At 36.0% G+C, this 24,904-nt stretch overlaps 1 protein-coding gene across 1 annotated transcript in view; it reads left to right on the top strand.

The window, feature by feature from the left end:
- MAN1A1 (mannosidase alpha class 1A member 1) overlaps window positions 1-24,904 on the top strand; it is a 173,508-nt gene that overhangs the window by 55,293 nt on the left and 93,311 nt on the right. The window contains exon 4 of the mRNA XM_040474511.1: window positions 9,421-9,501. Coding sequence (XP_040330445.1) covers window positions 9,421-9,501 — 81 coding nt within the window. The remainder of the gene's footprint in view (window positions 1-9,420; window positions 9,502-24,904) is intronic.

The raw sequence follows: 24,904 nt of genomic DNA, 5'->3' as shown, positions 1-24,904 counted from the left end.
GTATTAATTATAATTGACGGTGTCAGGTATTGCAGAAAAGTTAATGCATCCAAATTTATTGCAAGGGAAAAATCAGAATGAAACTGAAACAAACACTACTGTTGAGAGTTGGTTTATCCTGTGGTGCTCTTGAGCATCAAGAATAAATGTGTTTGTATGTGAAATATTCAATTTGCATCACTTACAGGTGTAAAGTAAATGTTTTTTTTTATTGGTTTATACTATCATTAACTAAAACTCATTTTCTTTTAATTAAGGCATAGCAAGTTGATTCCATTTGCATACTTGGTAGCACAGAGTTCAAGTGGCTCTAATAACGGGCTTAAAATAAATCACTGAGATAATATATAGGAGCAAGGGCTTCCCAGGTAGAGCTTTGTACAAGCATCTGTAGAGGAACACAGATCTGGGCAGACCTCTAAAGGTAGATTCCAATGCATGAGTTTTCTGGTTTTAATTCAAAGTAATCCTAAAACCAAGAATCTGAAACACATCCTTGGTTACTCATTATTTATTTCATTCATATGTTATTTACTAAACACGTTTTAAGGTCAGTTACCCTCCTGGAGCTTATAGTCTAGCAGGAAAAATAGAGTACTTAGCTGGGGCCAAGTTCTCTTGAGGGAGGAAGAAAGGAAAGAGGAAACCACCATTTAAAGAGTACAGAGACATGCCAAGTATTATGCTAGGTGATTTTTTTCCATAAGTTATCTCATTTAGTGTTTGTGACAACCTTACAGGGTAAGTGGTATTGTCCCTGTTTTTATACATGAAGAGGTGATTAACTAATTTCCAAATCACACAGCAAGTAAAAGCTGTGGGTGAACAAGATCTGCCTAACTCAGCGACCCTGTTTTTATTAGAGAGGAAGTGCAGAGAGTTGTGAAATACATATAGGCAGCCAGAGAATTTGAATCCTCCCAGGTTAGGCATGTAATCTTCATATCACAGCACACATTAAAGTGTATTGTTCCACAGGTATTCAATAAATTCTAATTAAATGAACGAGAAGTTATCTTGTCCTACTTCTCAACAGACTATGCTAGAGTCAGAGAACCAGATGACAGGGCGCAAGGATAACTGTACTGTGTCATATTTTGAAATAGTTAGAGATGATCTGGACTTCAAGTGCAATTGATCTACTTGTTTTTTATCTAGCCTACTTCCAGAAGAGATTTGCGGTGGCTCCTGCTACTGGAAAGTCTTTAACATAAGAACAAATGATCAAGAGTTTCCTATTTAGGCATTTCTAAGTTCAGTTCTGAGTGCTGCCTATTCTTTACTGTCACCTCAAAGAAGTATTGATTACCTAGATCCTTTCAGGAGAAATATTGAAAACTGTGTTCAGTATTAATATTATAGAATATGTAGAACTTTTCTCCAGATAATAATTTTTATATAAAACCTCAGTAAATGCCAAAGTTATATTAACTATTAAAAAGCATTTTTCTTCATTGAGGTAAAGTGGTATCTCTATGACAGGGGGAGCTTTGAGAATGACAAAGGATAGATGATTAGCCTATTCCAGACGCTTACCTAGCAACACACTAAGATGGTGGTCTTTGGCAAGCACATGGGTTGTACTTTTTTTCCTTAATTTTTTTATTGCTGTAAAATACACTGGTACCATAAACTGGTACCATCATAACCATTTTTAAGGGTACAATTCAGTAGTATTAAGTACTATAATATTAATAGTATCATATTGCTGTGCAACCATCACCACCATCCATATCCAATTCTTTTAATCTTGCAAAACTGAAACTCAGTTCCCATTAAACACTAACTTCCCAACCTTTATCCGTCCAGCCCCTGACAACCACCATTCTACTTTCTGTCTGTATGATTATGACTACTCTAGCACCTCCTATAAAGGGTATTCATAAGGTATTTGTCATTTTGTGACTGCCTTATTTCACTTAGCATAATGTCTTCAAGGTTCATTCATATTACAGCATATGTCAGAATTTCCTGCCTTTTTAAGGTTGAGTAATATTTTCATCAGATGTATATTCCACGTTTTGCTTATTTACTCAGCTGTCAGTGGCAGTTGGATTACTTCCATGTCTTAGCTATTGTGAATGTTTCTAGGAACACAGGTATCCAAATGTCTATTTGAGATCCTACTTACAATTGTTTTTTGTATACACCCAGATGTGGGATTGCTGGATTGTATGGCAATTCTATTTACAATTTTTGGAGGAACCACCTTGCTGCTTTCCACAGTTGCTGCATTGTTTTACCTTCCCACCAATAGTGTGCAAGTGTTCCAGTTTCTCCACATTCTCACCAACACTGTTATTTTCTGATTTTGTTTTTTACAGTAGCCATCAGTAGCAGATGTGAAGTGGCATCTCACTGTAGTCTTGATTTGCATGAATTGTACTTTTTATCATAACGAGTACTGTATGTTTAAGATAACAGGTGAACTTAATCTCTTCCCTTTTTTTTAAGTTAAAGTACAATGTTGACATGCAATGTTATTTAAGTTTCAAGTGTATAATATACTGATTTCACAATTCTCTACATTATGCAATGCTTACGACATTAAGTGTGGTTGCCCTCTGTCACCATACAGTGTTACTACAATATTATTGACTGTATTCCCTATGCTGTACTTTAATTCCTGTGATTTATTTATTTCATAACTGGAAGTTTGCACTTCTTAATCCCCTCTGCCTGTTTCCCCCACCCCTTCATTTCTGGCAACCAAAAGTTTGTTCTCTGTATTTATGAAGCTATTTCTGTTTTGTTTGTTCCTTTGTTTTGTCTTTTAGATTCCACATATAAATGACATCATATATGATATTTGTAAAGTTTTATGGTATTCATCTGACTTATTTCACTTAGGCTAATACCCTTTTGGTCCATCCATATTATCTCAAATGACTTATCCTTTTTCATGGCTGAGTAATATTTATGTGTGTGTGCACGGGCATGCATGTATCTTTTTGAATTAGTGTTTTCATTTTCTTTCATTAAATACTCAAAAGTGGAATTACTGGATCATATTGTATTTTTTTAACTTTTTTAACGTTTATTCATTCTTGAGAGACAGAAAGAGACAGTGTGAATGGGTGAGGGGCAGAGAGAGGGAGGCAGAATCTGAAGCGGGCTCTGGGCTCTGAGTTGTCAGCACAGAGCCTGACGTGAGGCCCGAACCCACAAACCCCGAGATCGTGGCCTGAGCCGAAGTCAGGTGTTCAACCAACTGAGCCACTCAGGCGCTTCAATATGGTATTTTATTTTTAATTTTTTGAGGAACCTCCATACTGTTTTCCACAGTGGCTACACCAATTTTATTCCCACCAATAGTTTAATAATCCAGACTGTTCTTTTACCCTACTTTTCAAGAAAATAAACTATAAGGTTCCCTGTTGGAAGGACGTAAATAAGTTAACCTCACAAAGCAATTTTTGGATCATCTCAAACACCTGAATGCGGACTTGACATAGGTCCAGAGTTCTATGCCATAGACCATGAAAGAAGTGACTCCTGCTTTAGTATTTGCCTTAGTCTATTTTAGAATAGCATTATGTCTCTATGGAGGCAAATAAGTTAATTATCTGTTGAATGGAGTTATTCAGTATTTTTATCTGAATGCAAATCAGTGCCTGCCAAGCGTGATGATTTAAGTTTTGGCTTTAAAAGGATACTGAGATGTTCTGTCAATAATTAGTGAAATCTATTCACATAGAGAAGATGGTCTACCTTTGTGGCCTAACGCTTTGTTCCTCTTAAGAGGCTTATCATGTTACTTAAACATGAAACTAAAAGCTGCTAGGACATATGTTACACTAAGTTACATTGTTTAATATTTCAACTTAATCTGTTAAAAGGAGTTTTATACTTTTAATCCTCGAAATAATAATACAAAACACACTTTGAAATACTACTTATAATCCAAGGTGTCTGCTAAGCTTAAACATAGGCAAGGTGTATGGGCAGTTACCACTCTTAAATCAATGTCTTTGAAAAGTCTCGTTTCCAACGTACTTTTCAGTAAGGCAAAGCATAGTTATCATATATGTTAGGAGTGGAGCAGTTATTATTAAACATAGTTACTGCATTGGATTGTGGTAGGGCAATTATTAATGCTTGCTTTTCACTTACAGTTCATTGAGTAGAAAGCTGGTGGGGAGTTTGGAGGAATAGCTAGCAAAGAAGTAGTCTCTGATTTGAGGGCTCAGAGAATTACCCTTAAAAAGAGAAGCCTAAACATTTATCCACGGGATACAGGTGTGCTGTTTCGAAGAGACACATGCACCCCCATGTTTATAGCAGCACTATCAGCAATAGCCAAAGTATGGAAAGAGCCCAAATGTCCATCGATGGATGAATGGATAAAGAAGATGTGGTATATATACAATGGAGTATTACTCAGCAATCAAAAAGAATGAAATCTTCCCATTTGCAACTACGTGGATGGAACTGGAGGGTATTATGCTAAGTGAAATTAGTCAGAGAAAGACAAAAATCATATGACTTCACTCCTATGAAGACTTTAAGAGACAAAACAGATGAACATAAGGGAAAGGAAACAAGTTATATAAAAACAGGGAGGGGGACAAAACATAAGAGACTCATAAATATGGAGAACAAACTGAGAGTTGCTGGAGGGGTTGTGGGAGGGGGGATGGGCTAAATGGGCAAGGGGCATTATGGAATCTACTCTTGAAATCATGGTTTCACTATATGCTAACTAATTTGGAAGTAAATTTTAAAAAATAAAAAATTAAATTAAAAAAAAAGAAGCCTAAGAATTTGGACCAAATACTCAGAATATTATTAAAATATTTTTGAAAATTTTGAAAATAAAAGTCCTCTTCCCAAGAGGCCTTTTTCAATTAAATACAATTAATCAGATCTGTCATGCCATGTAGAATCATAAGAATTAAGAATTCCTTTAGTATAAGTTTGAGTCTATGTCTGTTCTTTAGGGAAAGGCTGTGCCTCTGTAGTTCCTCAATCAAAAGAAAACTGTGGGTAAATCTGTGCTATAAACTAAATTTGTTATTCTAATGGTGAAGCCCATTTCATTCACTGATATTAATTAAAATCTATCATTTTACAGAAAATTTTGGTGAATAAATTGATTATAAAAATATCAAATAAATCCCTAATAAAGTTTTCTTACTTGTTTAAAATTCTATCTTGCCTAGTGGGAGAAAGTTAATCCTTCAGACATTCATTCTGAAACAAGGATTTTGAAGTGTTCACTTTTCCTCTTGCCCAGATAGAGTTAGGTTCTTTGTGCTCATAAATCAAATCTGTTGACTTGAAGGAAGTCAGTAGAAATATGGAGCATAGTATTAAGAATTAGGAGAGGGAGACATGCAAAATGGTATGTTGAATTAAACTCTTTTATCCATTTTAGCATTCTTTATCAGTTTATTTCATAATTCACATAAATGTATAGTGAACTAGATGACACAAATGTTAAGGGATAAACTTACAGAAATTATAAGTCTAAGACAACCAGTATAAAAGATTAGTACTGTGGCCTAATTTTTCCATAATTTGTCATACTCACCTCTTGATTCTAGGTGTGACCTTAGTTATACAATATATTTTACTTAATCTATATATGAATGTGGTTAAGTGTGCCCTTCAATTCAAAGACCGTTGGTAGAGGAAAGTCAAAATGAAGGAGGCATTTCTCCAAGCCACATTTTTTGATGGTTAGGCTTTCAGCCAAAAATGTCCACTTCCACTTGTTTATCAATTGTGATATTAACTAATAGGTGCATGCAATTTAGCCAGAAGACTGGATCAACTTCTCAACCTGGCAACCACATATGACAGTGCACTAGAAGCCGTAGAATATTGGAGCATATCCCTGCGATGTAACCTTACTTAAAGATTTAAGGAAGGTAACTTTATTTTAAAACAAACACAGATCAAGGAGATTGCAAAATAAATAAATCACACAAGATTTTAGTGTTACGGGCTCTTTGCGACTCCCCTCCTTCACATACTATCTTCTCCCTGTCCTAATCCCTCTCTGTCATTAGAGTAAGTCACTAGAAAAGTTTTAGAACATCTTAAAAGATACTGCATGAATATTGGTGGGATGAATATATTCACTTTAATAATATTTTTAATGGAAATCATAATCAGAAATTAATAAAGATAGCCTACAACCCTGATTGTAGAAATTCCCTTTTGAAAATCCCGATACCGGGGCGCCTGGGTGGCGCAGTCGGTTAAGCGTCCGACTTCAGCCAGGTCACGATCTCGCGGTCCGGGAGTTCGAGCCCCGCGTCAGGCTCTGGGCTGATGGCTCAGAGCCTGGAGCCTGCTTCCGATTCTGTGTCTCCCTCTCTCTCTGCCCCTCCCCCGTTCATGCTCTGTCTCTCTCTGTCCCAAAAATAAATAAACGTTGAAAAAAAAAATTTTTTTTAAAGAAAATCCCGATACCTTATATGAAGTATATCAAACCCAAAAGGAAGTTTGGTCAAAATACAGTATTTCAAAAGAGGATTTTTTAGACATTGAGAAAGAGAACTCCCATGAGGGTCAGAGAAGATGTGTCAGTTTGCATTCTAGAATTTAGAATATTAGGATTCTGGAGTTTCTGATATTCCAGTAACCCCTGAGGAAATAAACTAAGATAGGCCTTGGTTTATGTCGCCTGAGTTACTGTGCTGTGGGTAATGGCAGCCGTTCTCTGCTGAGTGCATTATGCCAGGCACCATACACAGTGCTTTACATTCAGACTCCTAGTGCCTTGTAAGGAATGCGTTGTCCCTTTTTACAAACAAGAAAACAGAGACTCAAAGAGAGTAAGTGACTTGCCTGGGATCTCACCCTCAGCCTTCAAGCCCAGGTCTTTCTGACTCTAAGGTAGTCTTTTTATGGTCTGTTGTTTCCAATATAGAAAACCAGTTTGCTATGGTGGGAGAATTTTTATTTTCTTCGTCCTTTTCATCGAAGGATCTATAAAGTGAACAAAATATCTAAATCTCAGTCTTTTGACCTAATCACATAATACAGCCCAGAATGTTGAAAGATCTCACAAATTAAGGTTTATAAATAATTTAGATTTAACTTTGATAAAAAGAAGTAGAAAAAATAATGTTGGGAGTTCTAATGTCATTCCAGTTTTCAAAAGGGGGAAAATATGATGATTCTTGAGTAGTCGTAATGGTGATGTGACATTCCTGAACAAGGCTTTTAAAGACAAGGACACAGCAGTCACTGGAAAGCTGCATGGGTTCACTAACAAGCCAGATTTGCTTCTTGGACAGGCTCACTAGACTGTTAGATCCATGAAATTCAAAAGGCAAAGCAACTGACTTTGAGCATGGTGTTTTGCAAGGTCATTTCTCAATATTTTATAGAGCAAGATCAACAGAATTTAGGTTCTAGAATACATTGCTGGATCAATATCTGGTTGAACAGCTGTACCCAATAAGTGATTGATGTCTAGCTGAAGATATATTCTGATGATATTTGACATGGCTCCGTCTTCTACCTTGCAGTAATTTTTATCAGATGTCTATATCAAAGTCCTCATAACCAAAATTTTCATAGGAGGAAGAGAATGCATATCTAATAAACCCATAGCCAGAATAAGAATATAAAAATCACTTTCACAGATTTTAGTAGGTAGAAATGCAGAGGACTGCTCTCAGACTTAAAAACTGAAAAACACAAGTAAAATACAAGAGTTTAAATTCCTTTGATTTTACTATAAGACACTGTTACCTTTAGACATAAGAAATATAGCGTGTGAACCAAAGTAAATTAGTGAACTCCCTTCCTTTTTCCTTATCAGTGATTTTGTGGAATAAAGAAGCTTTTACCAATATGCCTACAATGCTCATTCTGAATGATGCACCTCAATGATAAATTGCACCTCTATAGAGTCAAATCATATCAGGTGCATGTTGCAGATTATGAAATACTGTTAAACGAGCCCATTAAAGAGTCTTATGATGCTTTTGCCTACCTCTGGCCCACTAATTCTCATAAGTTGTTTTCATCCTTTACAGGAAATTTTTTGAAAAATTTTTAACCATAAGTAGTTGGCTAGCTTTCATTGTTAGATCCTTATAACTTTTTAGCAAGAGCATGGGGCAATTAAATGAAAATCTATGTGTATTTGTCTTTTCTGGAATTGTTTCCTCCCACTAAAGTGTAGATTCCATGAGTCTGAGGACCTTGTCAGTCTTCATTACCTTGACCCTAGGGCTTATGACAGTGCCTGGCACATAGTAGTTGCTTGATAAATATTTGTTAAAAGAAATAATGTCTTGAATGATTTTAACTAAGCTCATCTGCAAGACATTGACTCCATCTATAATATAGTTTGCTGTTAGCCCCTATGATTATCAGTGAATGGTTGGACCTTATGTAAAAGGGAACAACTACTGAGTAGGCCAATGAACATGAAGGGAAGCAACCAAAGATTAAAGAGGATCTTACCCCTATTGTAGGTTAGCTGTGTGAAATTTTCTAGTAACAGCATGTAGGACAGGTCTATTTAGTAGTCAAGTCTTGTAAAATAATACAAGTATTGGTGATAATTACTAATTATATGCCACAACGGTATGACCATTAATAAAGGGACTTGGTGCATTATCATGGAGGTGATAATAGAAGTCAGGACAGTGCAGAGCCATGGGCCAGGAATCGGAGTACTCCAGTCAAATTCTGATTCAACCACTTATTTGTTGTCCGACCTTAAAAATGTCACAATAACCACTCTACATCTCAGTGTCTCCATTTGTAAAATAGACATAAGACTAGTAATTATTTCACAAGCCTGGTGTGAGTATTAAAGGATGTAGTTCAGGTAAAGAGACTAGCACAGGATCTGGCACACTGTGGGTAATAAAAGCAGGCTCCTTTATGCAGATAAAATTTCTTCCCAGGAAGATGTCCATCCTAAGCCCCAGGCAGGAATTTGGGAAAAAGCACTGGGAACCCAAGTCCCCCCAACTTCAAATTCTATTTGCATTCTAGCTCTGCTACTTTAACATGGTGGGAGAAGAACGCTAGAATAATGTTCAACCACCAGCCAAAGTACAGAGTCTGAATGGCCTTTCAGGAAGAAAAAGCAGGCAGATGAATAAGATAAAGGGGAACACAACAGAACAGAAAAATAAAATGTCCTGGCCCTGCGGCATCTGCACAAATAGAGAATACCAGCTAAGTACCGTATCTGTTGTTGAGCAGAGGGCGCATAACTTAATTTTAGAAATATTTTATAATTGTTAAGAGTGAAAATTATTTTTGTTTACATATATTTTGACATTGTTAAAAGAGAGGAACATTTTCTCTTGTATATAAATTGCTCTGGGCAAACATAAGATGGAGTAAAATTTAAATATTTGGCACATTTTATCATGATGGCATTTTTCTCAATTGTGTGCTATCATTTATGTATGAACTTTCTTTATTCTATTTCCACAGAATGCTGAAGTTTCTGTTTTTGAAGTAAATATACGCTTCGTTGGTGGACTACTCTCAGCCTACTATCTGTCTGGAGAAGAGGTAAGATGAAACAATAAAATTACATTTTTTGGAGTAAAATGTGCTTTCTATGGTACCTATTTTCATATTTTGATGGGCCTCAAGCATACAATGAATTGTCATATAATATATACTAATTAGACCAGCACACTGGGAGATTTGGGCACAAGTTGTAAGGAAATGTTAAGCAATGCCTTTAAAAAAGCCTGCCTCCATTCCGTTAGGTGTGGTGTGGTTACAACCATAAATCACATACGCCTGTTGACCAATTAAACAGGCTTAGTGCAATGGCAGGCCTGTGAATGATTGTTTTTTCCTTAAAAATTATTTTAATGTTAGCATAATGTTAGCTTAATAAAAACCTTTTTTAAGGTAGAGACATTTTGACAGGTAAGATATAAAAATTACAGTGTTTAAGAAATTGAGAGGGTGAGTGAGATAGCCTTGCAGTGAGAAGCCCTGTAGGCCAGTGTGTCCCTGTGTAAAGTGCTTTGGAGCTCTTCCTAGAGCAAAGCTCAATTAATTATCTGTTCCGAGGAAAGCAGGAATTTTTCATTTAGCTGCCTTTTATTGACAGATTAAGAAAGGATTTTTGTATCATGCTTGTATAGAGTATGAATGCTATTTTCTTGAAAGGTTTTGGACAACTTTATGAATATCTTAAGTTTCCACTAAGTTGTTGGAGCAGACTTCGTCTTTAATGTTGACAGTATTAAAAGCTGACGTCAAGGCAAAACAGTCAGATATTTCAATTTCATGTCAGTCAGATTTGTGTGAGCCTCAGCATTCTGGCTAGAGTGGATCTTACCTAGTGTAGTATTTCATGTATTTCTATGCTCCTTCAAACAGATTTAAGCAGAGCAATAAATGTTTAATGAGAAAAGCTGCTTGACTTTGTTCCTGTCTCTCGGGTACTTTCCTAGCCATAACAAAGCAGCCTGCGCAATCTTAACGTTCTCTCCGTCTTTAGATTTTATTCTACCGTAGATATTTTTAAAGTATATAAATGGCTTCTATATTCCCCTATATCTGTCCTGTTGAAGTGTTAAATTCTTTTCTTCGTTATAGATTCTGTCGCCTTCTCAGCCAGGGTAAAGAGACTTTCTGGCACATCATGCCTCTTCTTCCTTTTTTCCAGTCCCACATAACTTCATGTGTTCAGTTTAGTTTAAGATGTTCTAAGCATTAAGCCAGAGAATCCATATTTTTAAAAAGACATACTGAAAATTAATGTTATTTTAGTTAGCAAGTATCTGCTTTTAGAATATTTGTCTTTGAGTGTCCAGTGCCTGGTATTCTCATTGTTTTTGACATGACATACTTACACTGAACTTGGTTTTAACTTTGTTCATCATTTATGTGGAGGTGAGACAATTTGGAGGAAGTAAGAATGGCATGCTAGCATATATCTGGACTCAAATAGGATAATTGAGCATATAAAGAGAAACAAGTAACATTTCTTTTAAATTTGCATCATACTTAATTGGGATTTTTTTTCACCTGTAACAGTGACTTAAGTTTATGTACATATATATTTCATATGCGTGTGTGCTTATTATAGACGTATATTTATGTACTTTATATAACTATAATACCCACAGATATTTTTCCTATAGATAAAATCATTTGCCTCAGATCTTGTAAAGGTATTTTTTTATTCCATACTTAGATAACTTTAGTAAACTAAAGACTACAAAGAACACCTCCATTGAAAATAATTCTTTTAGTGTATTTGTTTTATGCTTATCCCCATGCAAAACATTGTTTTCATTACATCTAGATTGTCTACATTTTAATTTCATAAAAATTACTTAAGGTATTTTCTTTTCTACATACATTTCTGTTTCTATAGAATATACTTTTAGTACATAAGGATTCATCTTCTCAGCATAGTTTTTGCATAACCAGTCTCTAAATGTTGGATAGTTGGGTTTTTTCTAGTATTCCTGTATTTTGGATAATGTAGCTAATAAATATTTATTCTCTAAAGTGGGATTTCTTGGTGAGAAGTGATAAATACTAGACTTTTGTAACACCATCTCCTCTTTTTTCCTCTCAGTTACCTCATCACTGACAATTTCATTTGACCAATGCACTCAGGGGAGTTGTCCATCAGGAATGTGGTCAAGAAAAATTATTTTACCCCAAACACTCAGGGAATAGGCTGTCAGGAATGTGGTCAAGAAAAATTACTTTACTTCAAATCTGTGCTTAAGCTATTTGTCTCCATATCAAAACAAAAAAAAAATAATAATTGAGCATTCATTAATAGAAAGAACATCAATATGGCCAAATTATGAATTAGTTAGTTTCAGATTGTTGATAATGTTCTATACTGTATTTTTTATGTAAACTAAGGTATTTACTTATCTTGTCTAGGAAAATTCATCTTCTTAAATCATCTCATAGAGGGGTTCTAAGTCACAATAATTTAACATTCCCATTTCATTGCTGAGGCTCAGCAGTATTTTGAGAACATCTTATAAATCACCATCAGAAGTATATAGCTCCACATTGATATAAACACAAGATTCTTAAATTTATATTGCAAAAACAGAAGAGGAAGTACCAATTGTTTGTGTTACATGCTTCAGGAAAATTACAATTAGAAACACTAAATAGTAATCAAGAATACCAATGGAATTCTAAACCCTACCAAAATTACAACAGGAATATGACATACCTGTTGATAAATAGTTTGATTATAGGGACATATTCAAAACTTTTAAAACACCCCAGCTCATTTAAAATATTTTGTAGTGCCATTAAAAACAGTCAAGCCATGGGGCGCCTGGGTGGCTCAGTCGGTTAAGTGGCTGACTTCAGCTCAGCTCATGATCTCATGGTTCGTGGGTTCCAGGCCATGTTGGGCTCTGTGCTGACAGCTCAGAGCCTGGAGCCTGCTTCAGATTCTGTGTCTCCCTCTCTCTCTGCCCCTCACCCACTTGCTCTCTGTCTCTGTCTCTCTCTTTCTCAAAAATAAATAAATATTGAAAAACTTAAAAAAAAAAAAACAGTCAAGCCACAAGATTTTCAGTCTATATATGAAATGCAAATAATCACAAGAATTACAAACAGGCTAGAGGTAAGATGAATAGTAAATAGGAATGAGTAGTATTAAATATAAATAACATAGATAGTATTGCTCCATTATAAGCTCAAGGGAAACTAAAATCCTCATTGGAGATAGTAAATAGCAGTATCTAGAATATCATTACCCAAAATGTGTTCTACAGAGCACTAGTTTCTTTTTTAGACATGTCAGGATAAGTCTGTATCTGTATACATACTAAAAATAAGTTCAGAAAAAGCTACATCTTATATTCTGTCTTAGAAATTCACAATGTACAGAAAAAGAAACTAATTGAATTTTATTTATCCCTGTGTTTTCCATACTTAACTATAACCTCTCTCCTTTTTTCCTAGTGTAACATTTGCTGAGTTACAAATAATGTTTCCCAGAACAAATTTTAGGAAACCTCACTGTAGAGTAAGAGTAACCTAAGCAAAAATGATATTGAAAGTTGTAAAATGCAAAAAAAAAAGATATTACAAGAGAAGGTGATACATGTGGGAAGTAGCATGCATAAATATATCACATATTATTTGTTTTACAGGAGCAACCAATGGCTTTCTTGAGCAGAAAGAGAATTTAACAGGATATAGTAATGCCACAGACTCATAGTGAGGGCTGAAAACAAGTTGGAAGTAAGTCTCAAGTTGCCACAGAGAATCTCTGTGGCTGGATAATCACTCTGGGACATCTTAGAATTAATAAACATGCCCTATTTTTTCTACCTTTGTTAAGACACAAAGGCCCAGGAGAATGACATCAGTTGGCATGTGGCCCCTTAGGGATCTCGGGGAATGAAAGAGAGGATATGACAGAAAAAAATCTTCCATAGGGTTTGAATTCAGTATCCCTAGAAGACTGAGTAAAGATCATTCCTGAAGAGGAAACTGAGGCCCTATTCAAAGAGTGGAAAGAGTAGATATTTTGAAGCCACCCCCCCGCAAAAAAAAAAAAAAAAAAAAAGACACAACGTCACTATGATGAGTAAAGGTGTCACAGGAAATAGACAAACCACATAGAAACTGATAGATTTAATGATATGCTTGAAAAAACTTTTCCTGATTTGCAAAACTACTTTATTCTGTAAATTAAGAGAGAACATTTAGAACTACCAAGATCAGAGGAAACATTTGACTAGTATGTTTTCTGTATGTGAACTAGAAAAACAAAAAAAACAACTCCTGGGTGCTAAAACCATTGAAGAACTAGCTGTCAATGAATGAAGGTCACAAAGACATCTGATCTAACACAGGGGAAACACACATAATGGATCCTTATATTAAATCAGTTTACTCCGCCAAGATACCCTTCATTTCAAAGGTGGCAAAAGTATTGTTACCCAAATTCACCAAAAGAAATCAACTGCTCCATACACCACTACAGAAGATTGCCGAAGGACTTCCTGAAAAGAGAAGTAGCTAATGCCACTAAGTTTGGGAATGTCAAGGGGAAAAACATATAGGAAACTGATAGGATTATGGAGTGGAGAAGAGAGAAATAAGATTGAGAATATGAGTTTAGTGGTAGAAAGATTCACTCTTTTCTCATAATAGGATTCAGACATTTGGGGTACTACGGTTCTAGCCATTAATTTTGTAGAGTTTGATTAGTGACTAATAATTATAAAAATGTTTAGAAATCCCTTGGAAACTCAGGATGCATTGATGGGGTTCCCTTTCAAACTCAATATCTGCCACCATCTACGAGAATAAAGTCATCTTCCAGACCATCCACCTGTCTCCTGCCTTATTCTGCAAGGAAATTAAAGTGACTTACAGTAAATGTGCATAATACACACAGAGCTGTTGAAAACAGAGAATGAAGTCAGAATATTTTTTTAATTAATGTTTTTATTTCCATTCCAGTTAGTTAACATACAATGTTATATTAGTTTCAGGTGTACAATGTAGTAATTGAACACTTCCATACATCACCCAGTGCTCATCATGATAAGTGCTGTTCTTAATTCCCATCATCTATTTCACCCATCCCCCACCCCTCCCCTCTGCTATCACATTGTTCTCTATAATTAAGAGTTCTTTTTTGTATCTCTCTCTCTTAACACTTTTTTATAAACACTAAAAATTAGATAATGTAAAATAACCCACATGTCACCTTATACATACTAAATTTTCCATAAAATGTAGAACTATCTGATATAAACAGGAAAAAAAATCCAGCAGAAATACATTAATACCCATCTCCCCAAGTCCTGCCTAAATTGTAAAAATTGGGTTTAGATTTATATCCTCCTCTCTGGATAGTAATTCAATTATGGTCTCTAATAAAGTTGATTTGAATCCAGAAAGCAGAAATATCAATAGAGGGCATAATTGCAAAAACACACACACAAAAAGGATTGGAAAAAAGTCATAAAACTATAAGATCAAAATATATTAAGCCTATGCAATTAATAAATAACAGATGTGAGCAGTACAGTTTAAAAGGAGGCCTGAAATAATGGCATAATGAAATAGAAAAATTAAGTAATTGAATTCTTGAAGAATATTTATTATATGTTACAGACCATAAAATGTTTTTAGTAAGATATATGTGTAATGCCACAGTCAAACTGTAACACTGGGGGGCACCTGGGTGACTCAGTCGGTTAAGTGTCCAACTTCAGCTCAGGTCATGCTCTCATGATTTGAGAGTTCAAGTCCCATGTGGGTCTCCCTGCTGACAGCACAGAGCCTGCTTTGGATCCTCTGCCTTCCTCTCTATCCTTCCCCTGCTGGTTCTCTTTCTGTCTCAAAATCAATAAAGCTTTTAAAAAATATATAAGATTGAGCATAAATGATACACATATTTAAAATGGTGAAACCGCTTGAAAATTTTAAATCTCTTAACTGGATCAGGGAATGAATCCATAATATTAAAATAGACTACTCAACAAACAACTAAAGTATAAGCATCCCTTTAAATTCGGTGGAAAGTAACCAAGGTTGTTCTTAGAAAAACACCTCATTTTAAATGTCTATAGTATGAAAAAAATACTACATGGTTAACTAAGTCTATATTAATTAGCAGAAAAGAAAGGGAAATAGCAAAGGTAAGAATACTAAATACATTGTAAGATGAGAAAAGGGTTGGATTTCCAAAACTCCTTTTCATCAATATTCTGAGAAAAAGTTTTGGGGGAAGAACTTGGTAACAGAAAGACCCATGTTGGAGGAGGAGGAGTTAGGGAGGCTAACAGGGAAGTGTTGGATTGTTAGATGAGATAGGGTGCCAGCAGGAGAGCTCTCTCGCGGGTGTGTGTTTGAGTAGAGCTGCACCCTGAAGTGGTGTGGGATTGGACGGCGATGCAGATAAAGCGGGGAGTCACAACATGAGAGAAGTCGTGTTATCTCTTCAGTGATGCTGGTCGCATTCCTGCCAGGCACTGCACACTGTTCCTTGCCTTGAGACATACCTGAGAATAAAAGCACCTCAAATCCCTTCCCTGTGGATTTTATCTTCTGGCGAGGAAACGTAGCTCTTCAAAACAGTGACACTTGAACAGACCTGTAAGAAAAAAGGTTTGTGTTTTTGGTTTGTTAGTTTTGTTTTTGCAATGATAGGATAACAAGGCAGAAAACGGACTTAAGGATATCCACATGACCCGACCATAGCTCCAGCTTCTTAGCCTTTCCATCAGTCTTGCACTTTCACACCATATAAGGATGTAACCATGCCACACAGCCCTTCCGGCAAACCTCCACTGGTCCTTGTGACTTTGTAAGTTGAGTCTTTTTGATTCCGCCTACAGAGCCTTTAATAATCTGGTCTCAGCTTATCTTTTCTAGTTCTGTTCATTGTGCCCCTCACACACCTTCCTCTGAAACTACAATGTGCTTTTTTTTTTCCTTCCTAAAGTACTCCAAGCACATCTGTGCACTTTTTATATCCACACTTGCTATCCCCAGAATGGCTCTCCCACCTCCCCCAACCTAGATATGGCCCTTCAGTGAGGCCCTCCCTGACCCGACTGCTGGTACCACTTCTACTCCTACAAGGAGGAGTCCAAGACTCCCTTCCTGCATCCTCTGCACATGCTGTTACCACTTGTTGTTCCTGGTCCTCTTACTCCTGCACCGTCCCTTTCCCCAGTAGAATCTGTGTAACTCAAAAATAAGGATTAAGTTTCTGCTGTTTTTATATCCCTTTGCTGAACACTGTGTGTCTAGCACTAGAAAATATTTAGTAAATGTTTCTGACTAAACCTTTATCAGGTCTTCTGTGACTTTTATTTTTTTTAAAACCCAACAGAAAATTCTTCTAATTTTAAAGCAAAATCTGTGCATTGATAATGTAAATAAGCAAATGGCCTGGAAGATTGAGGCAGTGTGTTGAGACAGAAAGAATATATAACAAGGTGGCTGAAAATATGCACAATCTCTGATCCCCTGTGTAAGCCCCCACAGCTGTACCCCACTCCCCACCTCAACCTCTCCCACTGATCCTGGCAGAACAGCTTGCTTTTTTTAAGTCTGTTTTGTAATTGCTGGTTCTGTGAAGGAGAAAGTTTTGAAAACCAGTGAGCTAGAGACTACATCGAAATTTAATTAATTACTAAGTATCGTTGGTCATTTATGGTGGACCTTTAAAACAGAATAGACATTAGAACATTTTGTGAAATTGTAAACATGAAGAAATTATAAAAGGTAAATGGGAAAGGAATTGTGCAATGTATATTTGCTTTAGTTTGAGGAAATGATCCAGCTAAAACTTTCTTAGCCATTTAATGGTACACTTATGCTACTTTTCTGAAAAAGAACAATTTTAATCATGTTTACTAAAGGCTATTGATTGTTTCCTTATGTTATTTTGTACTGATGTATTTAACCTTATGCTTCTTAGTTTAGGTTGATATTTACATATACTTTAGGTATTAAATTTACTGTTTAGCATTTATTATTGAATTTTTTACAAAAGAAAGGAATATGATATAGTGAACATCAGTTTTCACTTAAAAAGTTTCAATGTGACATTAGAGTATAGTAATTTCGCTTATTTGTTAATTAGATTTCCATGGTTAATGAGTTATAATCATCTCTCATTGAGTATTTTATTATGATTGGAACTTTAATATGTACTTTAAAAGAGCTAGGAGTGGGGCGCCTGGGTGGCTCAGTTAAGCATCCGACTTTGGCTCAGGTCATGATCTCACAGTCTGAGTTAGACCCCCGCGTCAGGCTCTATGCTGTCAGAGCCTGGAGCTCTGGAGCCTGGTTGGGATTCGTATCTCCCTCTCTCTCTGCCCCTCCCCCATTCATGCTCTGTCTCTCTCTGTCTTGCAAAAAATGAATAAACGTTAAAAAAAATTATAAAACAGCTAGGAGTATATGGAATTGATTATAAATAATATACATTTTAGTTAAATGAAGTGACTACATTTTTTTGTCCTAGAGTGAATTGCTGAAATCATATATACTCCTTAACTCAGGTTTGCTGTATGTGTTTATTTCTGTATAAAAATCTATCCTATGTTTATAGTGGTTTGCAAAAGCACAGAAATTTTATCAGTAAGAACTTTCTCTCTACAATTCCTGAAAGTAGTTCTACAGTTTGCTAATAATTCCAGCTCTAAAACTTATTCATACTAATGTATAAGTGGCAGAAGCTGGTCTGATTTCTCTGATTGTAAACCAAACAAGAAAGGTTGGCACCCAAAGAAAAGGGAAAGTCAGAAAATTAACTTGTTTCTTTTTTGTGTTTTAAGTAAACTCTACCCCCAAGGAGGGGCTCAAACTCACGACCTCAAGATCGAGGTGCACTCCCTACCATCTGAGCCAGTCAGGCACCCCTAACTTATTTCTTAATGAAATATCTGTATCCTTTTTAGTTTAGGTCAGTACTTTGCACACAGTAAGAAAACTGCAAATTCACATCAGTGAGTGTAGACCCAGGCTCTGATGTAGTGACAGCCTCAAAATCTCAGTGATTTAAGACAGTATGCTCTGTATGTTCCACATGTTCTTCCCATGCTATATGCTGTGCCCATGACTCTGTGTCTCATCATCCACCCCCCCCCCCACCCCAGAGCCCAGACTGATGGAGCAGCTGCCATCTAATCATTTCCATTTGCCAAGATGGGAGTCAGGAAGTTGTGTCTCATCATCCACCCTCCAGAGCCCAGACTGATGGAGCAACTGTCATCTAATCATTTCCATTTGCCAAGATAGGAGTCAGGAAGTTGGAGAGTGGAGTTGGCAAAAGAGAATCTAGAAAATGTACACTGGCTTGTAATGCATCTATTGGAAAGACACCTGTTATTTCAGCCCACATCTCATTGGCCAGAGCAAGTCACATGGCCACTGTAACTTAAAAGGTTGGGGGAGGGGATGCATAAGTATCACTGTATCCCCAGGAGGAAAATTTAGTGAACAGTGTTAATGACTGCCACAGTGGCCACTGACTTGAGTTAAAATGTATAGCCTTCCTGACCACCAGGAGTAGCAGAAGACAGGGATTTGCGAGAAGAGAGGAACTTTTCCAAGGATCCCCAAACCATAATCCATCTGTACTGCTAGGAAGAAACTTCCCCCCTGTGGCATCAAGGTAGTAAGTGGAGGGTTGTGCCTTGGGATAGGAATTCTCATCTTCAGGAACTTTTCAAGTAAAAGGCTACCTGTTAGCATTAGTCTACAAAGATCTGTTTCTCCAAGAAGTATCTTCTATTGTAGACCTCTCGCCTAACTTTCCAGATTTTAAAAATAAAGTTGACAAACAGACATAAAGTACTCTATCGAAAAGGAATGTCTGTCACCACTATTGTCGTTGTCTGATGTGAGAGTGAATCGTTGCTTTTTGGCAGCACCCTATTGTGTTGGCCAGACGTCGATTACCTGGTGCTCTTCCTTCAACCGCTTTCTCTTTGACTTAAGTGTTCCCAGGCCAGTCGTTTCTGGTTTTACAAAAGTCTAATAAAAGAAATTAGGTAATATATTGATATTTATGTTGAATCATTTCACAATTCACAATGTCTGTTAAAACCAGTATTCCAAGTCATTTTTACTGTATGAATCACATCAACCCGGATTTCTAGTACCAGGGTGTGTGTGTGTGTGTGTGTGTGTGTGTGTGTGTGTGTGTTTAAACAAAAGTTGTATTTTTCCAGGATATCCTTTGTATTCTTTCTCTTTGAAATTGTGGTGTCCTTTAGAAGGGTACCAAGAGGTAGCTGTAGCAAGGAATTTAAAATTTAATAGGGCTAGTAGAAAATTCCTCAGAATAGTAGTAATTTGCCATCTGGTAAGTTCACTTATTTACTGAATCAGCAGATGCATATGGAATACCTGCTTTGACGCACTGCACTTGGTGCTGCAGAAACAAAAAACAAGGGAAAGACAGTCTCTGTTGACAAATATTAATCATTTAGATTTCACAACAACCCTATAAAATAAGAATAGGTATTGTTTTTATTCTCATTTTATGAAGGAAGAAACAGAGCATAGGTTGTTAAGTAACTTGCTCAAAAGCATGCAAAGTGGCAGAGCTGGGCTTCAAACTCAGACATTCTGGCTACAAGATACCAAGTAACAGCAAGACATTAGGGATCTCAAACATACAAGATAGATGTAGTAGGCTATAGCCTGAACAGATGAGTCATCAACAGCTAAATGACCGTAGAAGGAATAGAAGGGGAAGGGGTTGCCCATAGCATATAATAGGTTGAGAAAAGGAGGCCTTAACATTTAAGCATTAGTGAGAAGAAGGACTAGAGAAGGAGACTGAGATGCGGTGGGCCCAGAAGTAGGAGGAAAACCAGTAGAATGTGATTAGCCAAGACAAAATAGTATTTTGAAAAAATAAGTCTTCAGCTGTGTCAAAAGCTGCTGCTAGGGCAAATTGTTACAAGGACTGAAAAGTATCTTTGTTACATAGCAATACAGAGGTCATAGGTGACTTTACTGAGAGTATTTTGATAGAGTAATAGCGTAGAATCGAAATTATCTTTCATTTAAGAGGAGACAGTCTTTAAGAAGGTGGAGGAAGATAGGATTCAGAGGACAGATGACCTTAGGAAGGGGTCCTTCCTCCATTGCAGACTGAGAGTAGAGGAGAAAACATGTCAGTGACTCTGTAGATTTGATGGGCCATCTGATGGCCCCTGTTAACTATACGAAGAAGTAGAAGACAAGGACATCTGCCTAGACTTGAAGAGAGAACATATGTTGAGTGTATATAATATAGAATTGTCATTCCGGAGACAGTTGACTAGAAACATGGTAGAGTGTCTAGGTTGGTGACCATGAATTCACGATGGCATCAATCTTCCTAGGTTCCCAGGTATATATTGCTCAGTAGCTCATATACAAGGAGGAGAAGGTAGGTGGTTGGTTTTAGTTGGGTTTTACCAGGCAGAAGTGACAGAGAAAAAGAAATGCATGGGTTCTGTGCTATTGGCAAAAATATTATTGAAATTACAGACTACACTGTCCAAAACGAGTATAAGACAGTATGAAAAAAAGCAGGTGAGTGATGGTTAGAAAATGGACTGGTTGAATTGCCCAAAGTTTAGTTACAGTAGAACAGGAGTAGCAGTAATTTACAGGTGACTGAAAGGTCTGAAAGTAAAGGCTATATAGTGGGATGGGTGAATAAGGGATTTTAAAAATGAAGGGGTTTTGAGTGATGTCATAATCTAGGATAATATCACAAGACTAAGTGGTTAAGGTGGGATTTGCCAGAGTCTATCTGCATGCCTGACCATGCAATACATTTTGACTGAAAAAGTATAATGTAAAAATCGGTCTTTAAAAAAACCTGCCAAGCATCAGTGAATTTTTTAAATTTGATAAAGTATAAACACTGTTTACATGATATTCATAAATGTGTATGAAAATATGCACTGAACAAAGGTCACTGTTTAAACAAAAAACGAGGGAAGTATTCACACAGTCTGAAATTTAAATATAAGATTGTTGGACAAATATTCATGACTCTAGAGCCTTAAGAAGTTAGTACAGATGATTAGAGTTGGCAGTAGATATGTAAACAACACATATTAGCTAATTACTTGGGTTTAATGCATCTGTATACCGATGCAGAGCTGTTTCTTTTAAGCTACAACTAGATGAAATTTTACCTGTGATAAATACAGTAAATTTGATTGTGTGATGTGAATTTGTTTTGGGTTTTCTTTAAAAATTACATCTTACCAAGTATATGAAACTATTTTATTTACAAAAATTTGCTTTGGCAAAAATTTTGTGGTTTGGGATTTAGGTATTATCCTAGTCCATTTGGGATGCTGCAACAGAATACCATAGACACATAGCTTACAAACAACAAACATTTATTTCTCCAAGTTCTGGAGACTCAGAAGTCCAAGGTCAAGGTCCTGGAAGATTTACTGTCTGGTGAGAACCAATTTTCAGGTTCACGGGTAGCTATCTTTTCCATGTGTCCTCACATGGCAAAAAGGATGAAGGAGCTTTTGGGGGCCTCTTTTAGAAGGTCACTAATTCCATTCATGGGGACTCTATCCTCAAGACCTAATCACCTCCCAAGTCCCTACTTCTAAACACCATCACATTGGGTATTAGGACTTCACAAATGAATTTTGGGAGGACACAAACATTCAGTTTGTAGCAGGTGCCTTTTCAATAACTCCTCTGAAGATTTCATTTATAAAGCTTTCTTGTGTTACCTTTTTATGATATAGGTTTATAGATTATGTATTTTTTTCAGTTTTTTCTTTAATACATTTTTGAAAATAGTTCATTGGCAAGTCTTAGGGTTAGCCATTGTAGTAACTGAATCCGTTTCTACTACATTACAAATTGTTTCTAAGAGAGATCTGCTATATCTGAATATGCTACCATTAATTAATGCTCGGAAGCAAACAGTTCATCTTATAACTTAACTGAAAATTCTTTTACAATGATGATAAAATAAATGTAAGTCTTGAGGGTAATGTTTATTTTTAACTTAATAATTGATCTTTATTTTAATTTGAGTTTTCCAATTCCTCTAAAGCAGTACAAATAGCGATTGATTCCAGGGTCCTGCAAAATGAGGAAATTGAAGAGTTTTAATGGTATAGGCATAGAATACAAGAATTTTTTTCATAGCACATTATTCTAAGCACTTTTGTTCTATTTTATTCTTGCCATTAGGTAGAAGTTTAGAGTTAGACCAGATAAGCAGAATAGATTGTCACATTTAAGTTCCATGTGGTTGATGCATTTACTTGTTTAATCTTGTTTTAATAGATTATTTTAAGTTCTTGATATAATAATAGACACTGTTTTTCTAATTTATAAATCACTGTTAATTTTTGTGTTTCAATTCTTATGGCTAACATAGTATATAATTATTAAATAGGGGCTTCTTACTTTAGTCTTCTCTCACAGACTTCCTCTGGTCAGGTAGAAAATACACTTACTACTCAATTTAGACTTAACCACTAATTTTGGAAAACGACTATAGCATTTATGTTGAGCTTCCGCTGTCCAATCTTTATGACTATCTAATGCTTTATGACTGGGGTTAGAATAATACTAACTCATTTAACTCTGAAGATTTAGTTGTAGAGGACCTTAAAGCTCTATCATCTTGTCAGGCATGCAACTGTCAACACGTTTAACCACTTATGATTCACACCTTTATTCAGCAAATATTATGGGCCATCTGTGATTACTTTGAGCATCTATTATGTGCCAGTCTATGTTCTTATCTCTGGAAGATTCAGCAAGGAGCAAATTTGACAAACTCCCAGTTTCAGGAAATGTACATGCAATGAAATAGTATGATAAATAAGTTCACAGGATAATTTCAGACAGCAATAAGTGCTGTGAAGAAAATACAAGACGATCGTGTGATAAAATGTGATAGAGGAGTAGGAAGATGAGGTCTACTTTAGGTCAAATTGGAGCCAGGACCAAAATGACACCACTGAGGATTTGGAGAAAAGAACATTCCAGAGGAACTTGGGAGTTGAGTTTATGACAGATTTTTCTCTTAACTTTGGAACTAAGATGAAGAGGAGGAGGAGGATGGTGGTGGTGATGATAATGGTGGTATTAAGATGATTTTTTGAGGGTTTCTTGGGTGTCATAGTCAACACTGGAGAAATTGCGTAATCTCCATGTTGCAGATACACTGAAGCCTGTGCACCTGATTCCTGATTCACACAGGAGGTGTTAGGGCTGCCCACTCAGTATTCCCAAAGCCAGAGCTACCAGGGTTAGTACCACAATCTTTTTTCTTCTTTGCTTGCTCATCTTTCCAACTTCTCAACTTCATATAATGAGCTAGCAGCAATCTTCCATAACCTGTGAAATCTTACACTTCCTGAACAGCAAAAAATAATTGAGGTATGAAAACTAAATTGTGTGATCCATGCATAACACTTGTGACATTATAACAGATTTGTACTCAAGTTGTATTTGAAATTATTTATTCACTGCATTCATGTCATTTTCCAAAACAGAGACAAAGTTCTTGAATTTCTTTTCAGATAATTTTTTAGTTGCATTCTTATTTTCCTTCTCCATTTTTCTATTCTTCATTCCCTCACCTTCTTCATCAGTAGAATAAAATGCTTCTCATTGTCCAGTGAATACATGTAGCAAAAACCTTGCAATGTGTATAACACATCTATGTGATTTTAGCATCAATCTTTCTTTTTATCTGTATCAGATACAGTTCAAAATGTTAATAAAATCTCTGTATATTTAAGTGTGACACTGTAATGATTAAGGTATATATTCAACTTTTTTATAAGTAAGGCACATATTGAAGATGGCAGCAATTGAGAGCACGGAATGATGTAAGTGTACAGAATTTAGAAAAGAATAGTATTTTCAATTTTTAATCATATTTTCTGATAAAGAAATATGAAGGAAAAAAGTAGTACCTTATCATTTCAAATGACACTAAAATATTTTGGCTTTATTAACAGACATAAATTGTGAAGGTTTACCAATACAATTGGAATGCTTTTATATAATTAGAGAATTCCAAAAAGGATTTAGAAATAGCTCATAAATCTACCATATGTCAACAGCACTTTAATAAATTCCTCCTGACTATGAATAAAAATTTGAAATCCTGTTGCCTATTTGCTTTTTCTATCATATTCACTCAACAAAGAGAGGTTGGAAAACTCAGATTTATCGTCATACGTCATAAAAGTCACTGCAAAAAATGATTAAAAATATACTTATTTAAAGATTTGCAGTGAGGCAGCATTTAATAGAATGTTTTCCTTTAATTATGCTAACTGTTGTCAAAAGACAAGACTCAAAACTGGGACGCCTAATGTTTAACTAAGATTACATCCAGTGACCTGGAATCCTGCCAGGAGTTTTTTCCTAGGGGTCCATACATTGTGGAATTCCAAGGTACCACCCCAAATCA

This window comes from Herpailurus yagouaroundi, unplaced genomic scaffold (genome assembly GCF_014898765.1).
Source record: "Herpailurus yagouaroundi ecotype Mexico unplaced genomic scaffold, PumYag 139, whole genome shotgun sequence".
Classification (NCBI taxonomy): domain Eukaryota; kingdom Metazoa; phylum Chordata; class Mammalia; order Carnivora; family Felidae; genus Herpailurus; species Herpailurus yagouaroundi.
The sequence above is the reverse complement of the archived record's forward strand: the minus strand, read 5'-3'. Positions and strand labels throughout refer to the sequence as shown.